Raw genomic sequence first — 13098 nt, forward strand, 5'->3', positions numbered from 1 at the left:
ACTTTTCTCCTAATTTTCCTTGTCGTTGAACCCATATCTTCATGTAACAACGTACCGCGTCGCTTACCATTAATGTTTTCCTTCCAGTTTTATTCCTTTTAGTATTACTGGGCCGATTCACTGAGCTCCCCTCAGTCACTGTACCTTGTACTGTCGCCCTTTTTGATTTTTGACTATGGCTTCTCTGCCTTACACTTTCCCCCTTACTTCCTTTTGCTTCTGTCCCTGTTTTACTACCCTCCCCAACACTCTAGCTAACACCCCCCCCCCCCCCCCCCCCCCCCCGGGGCATCGGTTCCAGTCCTGCCCAGGTGCAGACCATCTGGTTTGTACTGGTCCCACCTCCCCCAGAACCGGTTCCAATGCCTCAGGAATTCGAATCCCTCCCTCTTGCACCACCTCTCGAGCCACGCGTTCATCCTATCTTTCATGACATTCCTACTCTGACATTCATGCCACACAAGTGCAAGGCAATGACAATCTACTACAAGAGAGGATCTAACAATCGCCCCTTGACATTCAATTACATTACCATTGCTGAATCCCCCACAATCAGCATCCTACCTATTAGTACTATGGCTACCAGGGCAGGTCAAAGATCCTATTCATCCTGACCCTCAAAGCCTATCCACTGTCTACAAGGCACAAGTAAGGAGTGTAATTGGATAATCTCCACTTGTCTGGATGAGTGCAGCTCCAACAACAATCAAGAAGCTCAACACCACCCAGGACAATGCAGCATGCTTGATCGTGAGCCCTTACATATTCAATTCCTCCATCACCGACTAACAGTTGCAGCCGTGTGTACCATCTACAAGATGCACTACAGGAAACCGCCAAGGTTCCTGAGGCAGCACCTGCCAAACCCACGGCCAATACCATCTAGAAGGACAAGAGCAGCAGATACCTGGAAACCCCATCACCTGGAGGTTCCCCTCTAAGTCACTCACCACCCCGCTTTGGAAATATACCACTGTTCCTTCACTGTTGCTGGGTCAAAATCCTGGACCTCCCTCCCCAACAGAACAGTGGATGTACCTACACCTCAGGGACTGCAGTGGTTCAAGAAGGCAATTCATCACCACCTTCTGAAGGACAATTCAGGATGGGCAATAATTTCCCCAGCCAGCGACGCCCACATCCTGTAAATGAATTTTTTAAAAAGGTTTTAAGGACCTCTTTGTGGATGGTAGGTTTGTCGGATTTAAGGAGTTGATGGATAAATTACAACTTCTGAGGCCTAATTTATTTAGGTTTCTTCAGGTGCGTGACTTCATCACCACCTTCCTGCGTAAGGAGCTCTCTTCATTTCCCTTGTCTCCTTCATCCTCCCTCCGGAATAGGATTTTGTCCCTAGTCATGCAGGGTGAGGGAAAGATTTTGGAAATTTGTGGCTAGATCCTGTTGGGTGAGCAGGTTTCATTCGATGGGGTGAGAAGGAAGTGCAAGAGAGTTGGGTCCGGTTTTTGAGGGAGAGGAGTGAGACTCTTCACAGGGTCAAATCAACTTACTCCTGTACCAGGCTCAGCTTGTTTCAGTTCAAGGTGGTGCACAGGGCACATCTGACCAAGGCGAGGATTTCTTTCTTGGAGGCGCAGGATAGGTGAAAACGTTGTTCTCGGGGACCAGCAAATCATACCCATACGTCTGGTCCTGTACTAAACCAGTCAGCTTTTGGGTCTCCTTCTTTAACACCATGTCAGGGATTCTTGGTATTGAGCTGGAGCCCTGTCCGCTGGTGGCCATTTTTGGCGTTTCAGACTCGCCAATGCTACAGATGGGGGAGGGGTTAAGGCGGATGACCTCGCCTTTGCTGTGTTGATAGCAAGGAGGCGAGTTCTGCTGCGGTGGAGTTCTCCTACTCTGCCCAATGCCTCAGCTTGGTAGGGAGACCTAACGGTGTTCCTATGCCGAGAGATGGTCAAATCCGCCATTAGAGGAACGGTGGAAGGATTCTACGCAAGATGGCAGCCATTCATTTCCTTTTTCAGTGAGCTGGTCACTGTTAGCAGTTAGGAGGGATTATTAGTCTTTAGTTATTTAGGCAGGGGAAGGGGTTAGTGGGATTGTTAACTTTTTTAAAGTGATATTTATGTATATTTGTTATCTGGTGATGGGCAGCACGGTAGCACAGTGGGGAGCACTGTTGCTTCCCAGCACCAGGGTCCCAGGTTCGATTCCCAGCTTGGGTCACTGTCTGTGTGGAGTCTGCATGTTCTCTCTGTGTCTGCGTGGGTTTCCTCCAGGTGCTCCGGTTTCCTCCCACAAGCCCTGAAAGACGAGCTGTTAGGTGAATTGGACATTCGGAATTCCCCCTCAGTGTACCTGAACAGGCGCCGGAGTGTGGCGACTCAGGACTTTTCACAGTAACTTCATTGCAGTGTTAATGTAAGTCTACTTGTGACGCTAATAAAGATTATTATATTGTTTATTTTGTGCGTATGAAAAATTCTGACTTACAATAAAAATGATTTATTTTAAATGAAAATGTGGCAGAAAATGTGCACAGCAAGCTCCCACAAATTAACAAATTATAATGACCTGGTATTTTTTAGCTGATGGATAGATAAATATAGATCATAATCCCAGGCCTCTCGCCTGCTCCATGCTGACAAATAGAATGCCATTAAACTGTAATAAACAGATCATGATAGTTTTAATAACTTAAACCTGACTTCCTAATAATAGAAGCTAATTAAAATCACTCCAATGTTCTGCAATTACATTTGTACATCACTTAACATAATTTTTTTCCTAAACTGCTTTTTCAACAGTATTTTGATGTAAATGGGTTAGTGGAAGTACGTCATTTGCAATAACACTGTCATTGATATCTTTATAAAAGTGGAAACATGTTGGATTAATTAACAATACGCACCCCATATCAAGCAAACAAAAACAAAGAGCTTTGATTCCTTCATGCTAAATAAAATATGCCAGAGCTATTATGTGATTACGACCCATTAAAAGGCTTCAGCAAATTTTCAAATGGTACTATTTAATTATCCCTGGAATCACTACTAATGGCATTCATTGAGTTTACCATGTCCAAGCCTGCTTGTTGAAAAAAGGACAAAGATTTACATAATCTCTTGGTTGATAACAGAAAATATGATTCTTGTGGAAAATGAAGACGATTGCTTTCTGATACATCATCCTCATTTAATTTAAAACCTTCTCTATTGATTGTCTCTTAGTAACCAGCGTACTTTTCTTCTGTACTGCCATCATCATTTGCTGATAGATTAATGGGACTTTTCTGAGCACTCAGCGGGCCACCTGTCCCAACTTCTTCGCATATTTCCTGAGTAATTGAACTGCGCTGTGAACTTCCTCGTGAAGAAGGGGGTGCAAGAGGTGGTACTAGGTAGGTGTGTAAAGGTTTCATAGATTTTACCAACAGGCTGGGAGTGTTCTTCTGATCTGTGTGATAACAGACAATTCTTCTATTGTGCATTTGATTCGGAAGCACGGGCATGACTGAAATCGTTTTACATGTCTGGCTGGAAGGTGCAATTAATGCTTTGGAGGTTGTGCAAAGTTTTGTGATGAGCATTTCAGCAGGGTTCTTTTTACGCCCTGTTTTCCATTCTCTGTTTTTTTTCATTTTCTGAATAAAAAATAGAAAGGTGCAAGAAATATTCTGAGTATCATTAAAATTAAAGACATCCCGATATACGGTTAACAGCCATGGGTTGATTAATGTTCACGGGCACAGTAGCATAGCATGGTTACAACTGCATATTTTTTTTGAGGAATGCTATACTTACCTTAGGAGGTGATGCAATGAAGGCTGAAATGATTGGGTCCTGGGATGAGAGGATTGTCTTATTGTGAGAAAACTGAATAGATGGGCTGACACTCTCTGGAGCTTAGAAAATGAGAGGTGATCTCATTGAAATATCCAAATTGCCGACAGTGTTGTTTCCAGTGCTGAGGGAATCTAGGACATGGGTGCTCTGTATTACAGTAAGAGGTTGGTCACTGAGCTGAGAAGGATTTCTTTAAATTCAGGTGATTGTAAAGCTTTGAAATTGTGGGCGACACGGAAGCACTGTTGCTTCACAGCACCACGGTCCCAGGTTCGATTCCCGACTTGGGTCATTGTCTGTGTGGAGTCTGCACGTTCTCCCTGTGTCTGCGTGGGTTTCCTCCGGGTGTTCCGGTTTCCTCCCACGTGTCCCGAAAGACGTGCTGTTAGGTGAATTGGACATTCGGAATTCTTTCTCTGTGTACCCGAACAGGCGCCGGAGTGTGGCGACGAGGGGTTTTTCAGAGTAACTTCATTGCAGTGTTAATGTAAGCCTACTTGTGACAATAATAAAGATTCTATTTTAAAAAATATTTTTAGCTTTATTGGTGATTATATTCAAGGCTGAAATTGATAGTGTTTGGTCTTTCAGGGAATCGACGGATACAGGAGAACAGGCCAGAAGTGGAATTGAGGCAGAAGATAAGCCGTTGAATGACTGCAGCCTCAAAGGGCCAAATAGTCTTCCTCTGCTCTTATTTCTTATGGTCGTCTGTAACTGAATGAGTAATCCAGAGATTTGGACTCATGACCTGGAGACACAAGGTCAATTCTCACCGTAGCAGTTGAAAAATTTAAATTTGGTTAATTAAATAAATCTGAAATAAAAAACTTGTATCAGGCATGGCGCCCATAAAATTCATGGATTGTCATTAAAACCTATCTCATTCACAAATGAACTTGAGGGGTGGAAATGTGCCAGGCCTTTCTGACCTCTGGGTCTCCAGACCCACAGTGATATGATTCACTCTTAACTGCCTCCTGAATTGGCTGAGCAAACCACGCAATTGTATTCATGGAAGTGGTTCACCACCAACTGCTCAAGGGCAATTGGGAAGAGCACAGTGACGCCCAAATCCAGCGAATGAACACAGGGGTCAGGCTAATGGAAAATCCGATGATGTGGTGCATTGGAGTACTAGGAACAATGTCCTGCAGCTGTACGGGAGGGTTCATCCTTGCAATTTCTATGCGCCAAGTTCTTGACTTTGGGAAATGAGCAATGAGGAGAAATTGAAAGTCTAAGTCGACCTGCCATGTGATCAGATAATTTCCTTCCATTTTAGTTGGACAATAATGGGGTGAAACAAAAAAAGAAAGACAGAAACATAACTTAAAAAATGGAATAAGAAAAATTCTTCAGAGTTTTATGAATTTTGTGCAATGTATTATTCCTTTTATATGACATTAATATAACAGCCAATAATAACTATGTTTCCCCATACCTTTGACCAAGCTCTTATCACGAGCACTAACCGCATGAAAGGTATGATCTGAACTTTTTCCTTTGTTTAGATACACATTCAGACTGAAAAACGGCACAGGTGTATGTATTTTGTGAAAGTAAAATTTACACGTCAATCTCCAAGGAACAACACATATACAAAATAGCTGTAAAAGTAAATTGCACAGATTACAGGGTCATCAGGGTTAGTTGGAGAAATAGTTTTTGGAGCCCTCAGTTTTTGTAAAATTAAACCTTCGACTATAGGGCGCGATTCTCCGACCCCCACGCCGGGTGGGAGAATCACGGGAGTGCCGGGCGATTCACGCCACGCCGCCCTGGCACCCACATGCGATTCTCCCATCTCCCCCAAAACGGCGTGTCGCGTTTTGCGACAGGCCGGTTGGAGAATCGCCGCTCCGGTCGAGCGGCCATTCTCCGGCCCGGATGGGCCGAGCGGCCTGCCTAATCCGACGGGTTCACGCCGGCACCTACCGCACCCGGTCGCTGCCGGCGTGAACAGCGCGCAACCGCTGCGTGTGGGGCCTGTGGGGGGGGGGGGGGGGAGGTTCGAGCACCAGGGGGGTGCTCAGGAGGGCTGTGGCCCGTGATCGGTGCCCAACGATCGTCGGGCCGGCGTCTCTGAAAGACGCACTCTTTTCCCTCCGCCGCCCCGCAAGATCATTCCTCCATGTCTTGCGGGGCGGCAGAGGGGAGGGCAGCAACCGCGCATGCGCGGGTTAACGCCGGCCAACCTGCGCATGCGCGGGTGACATCATTTAGGTGCCGCCGGCCGCGTCATTTACGCGGTGCCGCTTTGACGCGACGCCAAGGCCCGTCGCGCGTACTTGACGCGGCACCGCTCCTAGCCCCCTGGGGGTGGGAGAATAGGGGGCGAGGAGCAGCCTCCAACGGCGGACAAAACATTTCAAACACAGTGGGCTGGATTCTCTGAACCCCGCGCCGAAATCGCGGCAGGCGTAGGGGTGGAGAATCCACTTTCACGCCGTAATTGGGCTAGACGCCGGTTCGGCGATTCTCCAGGACCCGAAAATTGGCATGACCACGGAGTACTCCGCGCCACCAGGGAGCCATTGCCAGAGGCCCACCCAGCAATCCTCCGCTCCCGACTGGCTAAGTTCTCGTCGGCGTGGAACTAACCACCTATTGCCGGTCGTGATTCTGGCGTGGCGGCTGCGGACTTCGTGTGGGGGCGTTGCTCTTATAGGCGGCCAGGGATTAGATACGCGTGGTTAGATGCTCGGGCGCACAGCTGACTGGGGGGGGGGGGGGGGGGGGGGGGGGGGGGGGGGGGGAAGAGATCTCATTTTTCTGTCTGGCTCCGCGGTCTGAGACCGCCATGGAGCTCGGCGCGACCGATGGAAGTAGCCACTATGCGCATGCACGGTCCAAACCGGAGGTGCGGGGGCCCATACCCGCAGCTAAAGCTGCGAGATTTGCCCCAGGTCCGAGCTAGCCCCCTGCAGGGTATTGAATTAGGTCAACCTTTTTCAAGGAATTTCAGGAGTAAAAGCACCGTTGTTACGCCAGCGTGGGGACATAGTGTCATTTTGGGAAAATCCAGCCCCTTGTGTCCAACAACAACAGGCAACATTGTGTATTTAGAGTAAATAAAAGAGGTGTCATAAGGTCATTCAAAAAAACTTTGCACAATAACGTCTACAAAGATGTGGTGGGGAACACCTTGCTCGCCCCACCCCTGACACCTTTTGTACTCATTCAACTTTCATAATGAATAATGTCTTTAGGCTCAGACAATAATCATAAGGGAATATACTGGATTTGCATGGTGCTTTTTGCACCCAAAGAAAGTCCCAAAAATCTTTAGAAGCATTTGTAGAAAATTCCGGCCTCGGGTGCCTTGGTGGCGTTTGGACTTTCTTCCTGTGTCTGCGTGGGTTTCCTCCAGGTACTCGGTTTCCTCCCATCATCCAAAGATGTGCAGGTTAGGTGGTTTATCCATGCTAAATGGCCCCTAAGTGTCCAAAAGGTTAGGTGGGATTACTGGGTTATGCGGATAAAGTGGAGGAGTGGGCTTAAGTAGGGTTCTCTTTCCAAGGACCGGTGCAGACTCGATGGGCTGAATGGCCTCCTTCTGTACTGTAAATTCTATGATTCTATGAGGACACTGGCAAGGACCTGGTATGGTCCCATAGGATCTTTATGTCCAACTGAGAGGGGAGGTGGGACCTAAATTTAACATCCCAGCCAAACCACAGTACGTCCGACAATGCAGTCTGTCCTCATTGTTGTACTGCACTTCAGTGTCAGCGTGCACTCAAGTCTCAGGATTTTGATCACAGATGCACCAAAATGGGACTATCAAAATTTCCCCCCATTATCTATTCATTTTTAGATTTAAAAAATCAATAATAAGACATTTATTCCCATCTGAAGCTGCCTCAAAAATGTCACAACGGATTCACGTGTTTTCATATTGAAATATGATAACCCAAGGAAACAACCAGTGGCAGTGTTTGGTAGCACCTCGTTGTGAAGTGCTGGGAGTGGGGGGGGGGGCGGATTTGCGGAGAATATTATGGAGGTGATGGGTGGGGTGGTCATGACTGAAGAGATTACCAGACAGGGCAAGAGAGCCACGTTAACTCCTTGTAGGAAGGCATGCCATATTATGAGCCAATCAGGCAACTGAGAGGTCGCCAGTGGAGAGGGAACCCAGGGGTGAAAAGTTCTGCCTGAGTGTCTTTGAAGGAGAGGCCCTCTTCAGAGAGGACAAGCAACATGCACAGGTTTGCATGTCATGCTCTCCACTTGGACACAGGCTGTGCCAGAGGGAAGAGACACTTAATTTGGCATTACTTGCCCACTTATTTAATGACGAGGAAAGAGTCCATCCATGGGCCTTCCAGCTGTGGACTTAATTTGTTGAGACAGGAAGGTGGTTAGGCCCCCCATCTGACACCATCCCACCCAATTAAAAGTGCTTTCCAACTCCAAACTCAGGAAGACCATAAAATACCACCTGTGTCACATTACAAAGCAACCTACGCGAAAATCTCAAGTGTTCCACTGTGAGTTTAATGCCGCTTTCTCTGGGTGTTAGACCCAATCGCTAGACCAGGTGCTCAGTGACACTTTTTTTCATGGCAGGATACTGTCATCATTCCACCCTACAACCTCCTCCCCCAGCCTTCCGAAGTTAGTTGCCATTTAAGGTAATCAGACTATGGCCAGTTAACAGTCTGTAAATCAATCCACAGAATCAATGTTGAACTGTATGACTGGGTGGAACTGTCTACAGTGTCCCAGTCACCAAAATGACTGCCAACGCAAGAACACAAAGCAAGCAGTCCGGCAAGTTCTATTATTGCGGGCATATATGTGCCGTGCTTGAATGAGAGAATGTTTTAGAATGCATACTTATTACTGAGGAAAACACATAAATATTCATTAAACAGAACAGCAAATAAAAATGTTAATCTAATTGGCAAATAAATCAACAAGGAAAACAGCATTTAACCCATTTTTAAGAACCCAGTTTGAGATTATTCATTAAAGTGGCACCAATGTATGTAAGGATAAAATATTTTCGTTTTTAGATGCATTCCTAGTAATTAATTATTTCAGGGAACCTGGCTTTGAGGAGAACTTGGTGAAACTTAAGTTTATATGTCATGGAGATTAACATTGAGAAACTGAGGGAGAAATACCTGTGCTGTGCTGTGAAAAACACATCTCTCGATTAATGCGCTCTTCAGTTTCCCCAATGCTGAATCCTTCTAATCAAAGAGAAAAGGTTGTAAATTTGGCATTGACTAAGCTCTGATAGAAGTGTAATTTGTACCAAAGAAAACTAGAAAATAACAAAAAAATCCTACATTGTGTTTCTAATCTAAACAGGATATTAATATCTTAGTACTTTACATAAAATGTAAATAATTTTCTGAAATTAACCATAAAAATTTAAAAAATAACTTCACTAAAGCATAATTAGGATTGAAAGAGAAAAATGTGAGGAAAAAGCATGATTAAGCTATTTGGCCATTCAGATGACTTAAAGACAAGATATCAGATGAAATATTTAAAGAACAGCAGATAATTTAGAACTGTGACCTAACATTCTAATTTTAACATCAGTACCTCATTTGACATATGGATTTCATCATTTGCCTTCTTGGTTGAAATCCCCCAAGGTACCCTGACTTTGTTATTTAATCGGTCAACCTCCGGAGCAGGAGGATCATCGCTTTCACTTACATATGTTGCTGAAGTGGTTTGCTTAAAACATACAATAGGTTCTTCCAGCAATGTGGAAACTGTGGAAATTATCACAAGATAACATGACATTTTTTAGGCATCATGCAAATGTTAAAATGTGGCTGTTCTGAACAATTTGATCGATTACGTAAAAGATCAAGATGAAGTATAATACAAAAATACAAAGCATATTTTATTAATCCCATGTTACTTGGACTGATTCAGTCACCTTCCAGACATGTGGTAACTCCTAGTGTCTTAGCTCTTGAGAAATTGGTGAATTGTCTTCTTTTTCCAACTTCGAGCACGATAATTGCTGAAGCAGCATTGCTACCACATGTAAATTTTCATGCAATTTGCATGGTCATGAAGTATAGTTTACCTTGAAAGCTCAACTTCAAGGCACAGTGTTTGCTGCAAGGTTCTGTTCATACTACTGCAAAACTGCACCTACTGCAGGGCAAATTACAACAGTTTGTTTAGAGAATTAATGGAATACCTTTATTGTTTAAAATTTGTAACAGCAGGCAGGATTCTTAATACAGTAACATACTGGCAATAAAGTGTCGCTGTTACTCTTGCATGTGTGATGCTAATAAAGTGTTTTTCAATACTTTTTAAACTATGGTTTAATGTTCATTTAATTTTGCAATATTGAAGTCAATGGGATTAAAAGGGCAGTAACTGACTAAGCGACAGCAGAGAGTAGGTCAGTTGCTCCTCAGACTGGAGGCAAGTAAACAGTGGTATTGCCAGGGGACAGTACTAGTACCACTGATCTTTTTGATGTACGCTAATGAACTGAACTTGGGTATATCGGGCATAAAGGTCAAAATTTACAGATGACACAAAACTTGTAAATGTTGTAAACAGTGTGGAGAATTGTAGCAGATTTCAGGTAATAACAGAAATGGGCAGACATATAACAAATGCAATTTAATCAAGGGTACATTTAAAATGAAACACGCCAGGCAAAGGGCCCTGACCAACGGGGGGGCATCGCACTGGGCTGGTGCACTGGGCACCCAATGGGACGCTGATTACTCTGCCTATCAGCAGCAAGTGCAGAGCAAAATCGGATTCTTAATAGTGAGTCTAGGGAGTGGCACGGTGGCACAATAGTTAGCACTGCTGCCTCATGGCGCCGAGGACCCGGTTCGATTCCAGCCCCGAGTCACTGTCCGTGTGGAGTTTGCTGTTCTTCCCATGTCTGTGTGGGTCTCATCCCCACATCCCCAAAGATGTGCAGGGTAAATGGATTGACCACGATAAATTGCCTCTTAATTGAAAAAAAAAAGAATTGGGCACTTTAAATTTATTTTTTAAAATAGTGAGTCTAAAAGAGCGCAGAAACTGCCAACCCACGCTTATCTTGAAGCGTGTGCATGCGAGACCGAGGGCGGGAGGCTGCTGAGGTGTGCAAATCAAGCCACCAGGAGCCGAGCAGGTTTGTGCAGGGCGCCAGCACTAATGGACCCAGGCCAGCAGCAGCGGGGCGTGACCACTGAACCAAGCCATAAAGCCATCCACCGAGCATGCGAGGTGAGCAAACTTGCAACTGGCGCCAGCACTAATGGACCCAAGCCAGCAACAGGCACCCAAATCAAGCCAGGAGGAACCAACAAGTAGAGAAGTGGATCCAGGCCAGCAACAGGTGCGTGATGATGCCACGAGGTGAGGGAGAGGCATGGTGGCCATGACAAGTGAGGCAGGATGCCTTGAAGAGCCCAATCGAACGAGGTGAATGAGATTGTGGGAATGGGAGAGTGTGAGGGGTGTGGGAGACTGTGTGGAGATGGGGTGGGGGAAAGAGTGTGAGGGTGCGGGGGGAGGACGGTGTGTGTGAGGATTGAGTTGCAGACTTGCAGGAAGGGAGAGTGCGTGAAGGACGGGTTGTGTTATGGAGAGAGGGAGAAGTTTGTGATGGGGCTGGGGGTCCATGGGGATGGAGGGTTTGTGAGGGGAAGGGCAGGAGAAGAACACAGGCCTGTTTTTCCAAGTTAAAAAGCAGTGATCAACTTGTGCAATTTTGTAGTTGCCATGTATGCGTTCTGCAGGGCGAGTGTTGGTGGGGTTGAGAGGGGCCTGAGGTTGGGGGTGGATGGGGACAGAAATAAAGGTGAATGTGGGGCCTCACGAACTGTCAATCCATCTCTGAATTTAATCCAAAGGTATGTATGATAATGCATTGTTTAGGAAGAATGAAGAGCGGCAATGTAAGCTGCATAGTTCAATTGTCAATGTGGTGCAGAAGCAGAGAGACCTGGAGATTTTGGTTACAGAGATTGTTGGAGGTGACAGGAGAAACTGAAAAGTCTGGTAAATGAAAGAATACAACTTTATAAACAAAGACATAGGTCCAGATTTCCATCCCCGATTCAGGAATGCAGAGACGGATGATTTGCGAGCATGGCGGGTGATTTCCCAGCATGGCGAGTCTGATCTTTGAAAGTCCCCAACTGCCACAGTTGGGATTTTCAGTCAGGGGAGTGGACTGAAACAGGAGTCAGGAGTGGCTGAATCCCCCAAGGCAAATCCGCAAGCGGTTGGGTATGGAGGCAGGCTGGATGCAAGGCCTGACTCTACCCTGGAATTGTGTTTAAATAAATGAAATGTAATAATAAACCAAAAAAACATCGCTCCATACCTCACCACTCCACCATACACTCCCTTTGTCCAATCCATACCAACCTATGCCTACCCATGGCCTCCATCCACCCCCATGGCCCAACACTACAATATAGTTACCCTTCTAATCACTACCTATGGCATCTCACACCCCTATGCAAACGGAATGCCTACCCACATCATTGTCCCCATATCCCCAATGAAAACGTAGCATCAACATGCCAATGCATGCCCCCATCACCCTTTACCCATACTCGTTCTATGCCAACTCACCTAGTATCCTTGGACATCTCCTTCACGGCTTTGATACTTCCTGGATAGCTTTGAGAAATGTCATAGTTGGACAGTTCCAGGACAGCTGGACACTTCTTTTACAGCTTGACAGTTCCACTGCTTTTGTCCGTAAAAAGTGCATAATCATGTTCACATTTAACAATCCCAAAGGATTTATTAACTCTCATAACGGGAGACTTTTCTCTCCGAAAGGTGCCCTGGAACCCTGTTGGAAGGGGTACTTTATAACTTTCCAAAATGGTACCCTGGCTAACCATATGGTTCACAAATTCAGGCCTCCTCTTTACCTGCTTAAATCTGCACACTCCGGATTCCACACTCCTGTTCTTCCAAAATCCCACTTCAGTAATGCCAGCTTGGGATTTAAATGGACAGCTCCCTCTATAAATCATACATGCATGAACTCCAGCCTCATTCCAGTCTTGCCCCCAGGAAGATGGAAAATGCTAGGTTTGGGAACAGGAGTTAGAAATGCAATGCATTTCCAAGATTTGCCCCACAACAGACAGGTTCTCTGTCATGGCGAAAATCCAGGCTGCAGAGTTCGAAAGCAAGGAGGTTACGCTAAATGTTAAACACTGCTTAGCTCCCAACTGGAGTACTGCGTCCTGAACTGGGCACTGCACTTTATGAAGGATGTCAAGACCTTAGAGAGGACCCACAGGAGATTGACTGGAATGAG

At 45.7% G+C, this 13098-nt stretch overlaps 1 protein-coding gene across 6 annotated transcripts in view; it reads right to left on the reverse strand.

Annotated features, from left to right (window-relative positions):
* Positions 1-2459: 2459 nt before the first annotated feature.
* Positions 2460-13098, reverse strand: part of LOC119976738 — a 489950-nt gene continuing 479311 nt past the window's right edge. For 5 of the 6 annotated variants that reach the window (XM_038817467.1, XM_038817469.1, XM_038817471.1 and 2 more), the window contains exons 9-11: positions 9378-9553; positions 8948-9016; positions 2460-3610 (exon numbers count right to left, since the gene is read on the reverse strand). In XM_038817467.1, coding sequence (XP_038673395.1) covers positions 3194-3610; positions 8948-9016; positions 9378-9553 — 662 coding nt within the window. In that variant the 3' untranslated portion in view covers positions 2460-3193. The remainder of the gene's footprint in view (positions 3611-8947; positions 9017-9377; positions 9554-13098) is intronic. The other variant, XM_038817468.1, reaches the window with a different exon arrangement.

The sequence above is a fragment of the Scyliorhinus canicula genome, chromosome 13 (assembly GCF_902713615.1).
Source record: "Scyliorhinus canicula chromosome 13, sScyCan1.1, whole genome shotgun sequence".
Taxonomy (NCBI): Eukaryota; Metazoa; Chordata; class Chondrichthyes; order Carcharhiniformes; family Scyliorhinidae; genus Scyliorhinus; species Scyliorhinus canicula.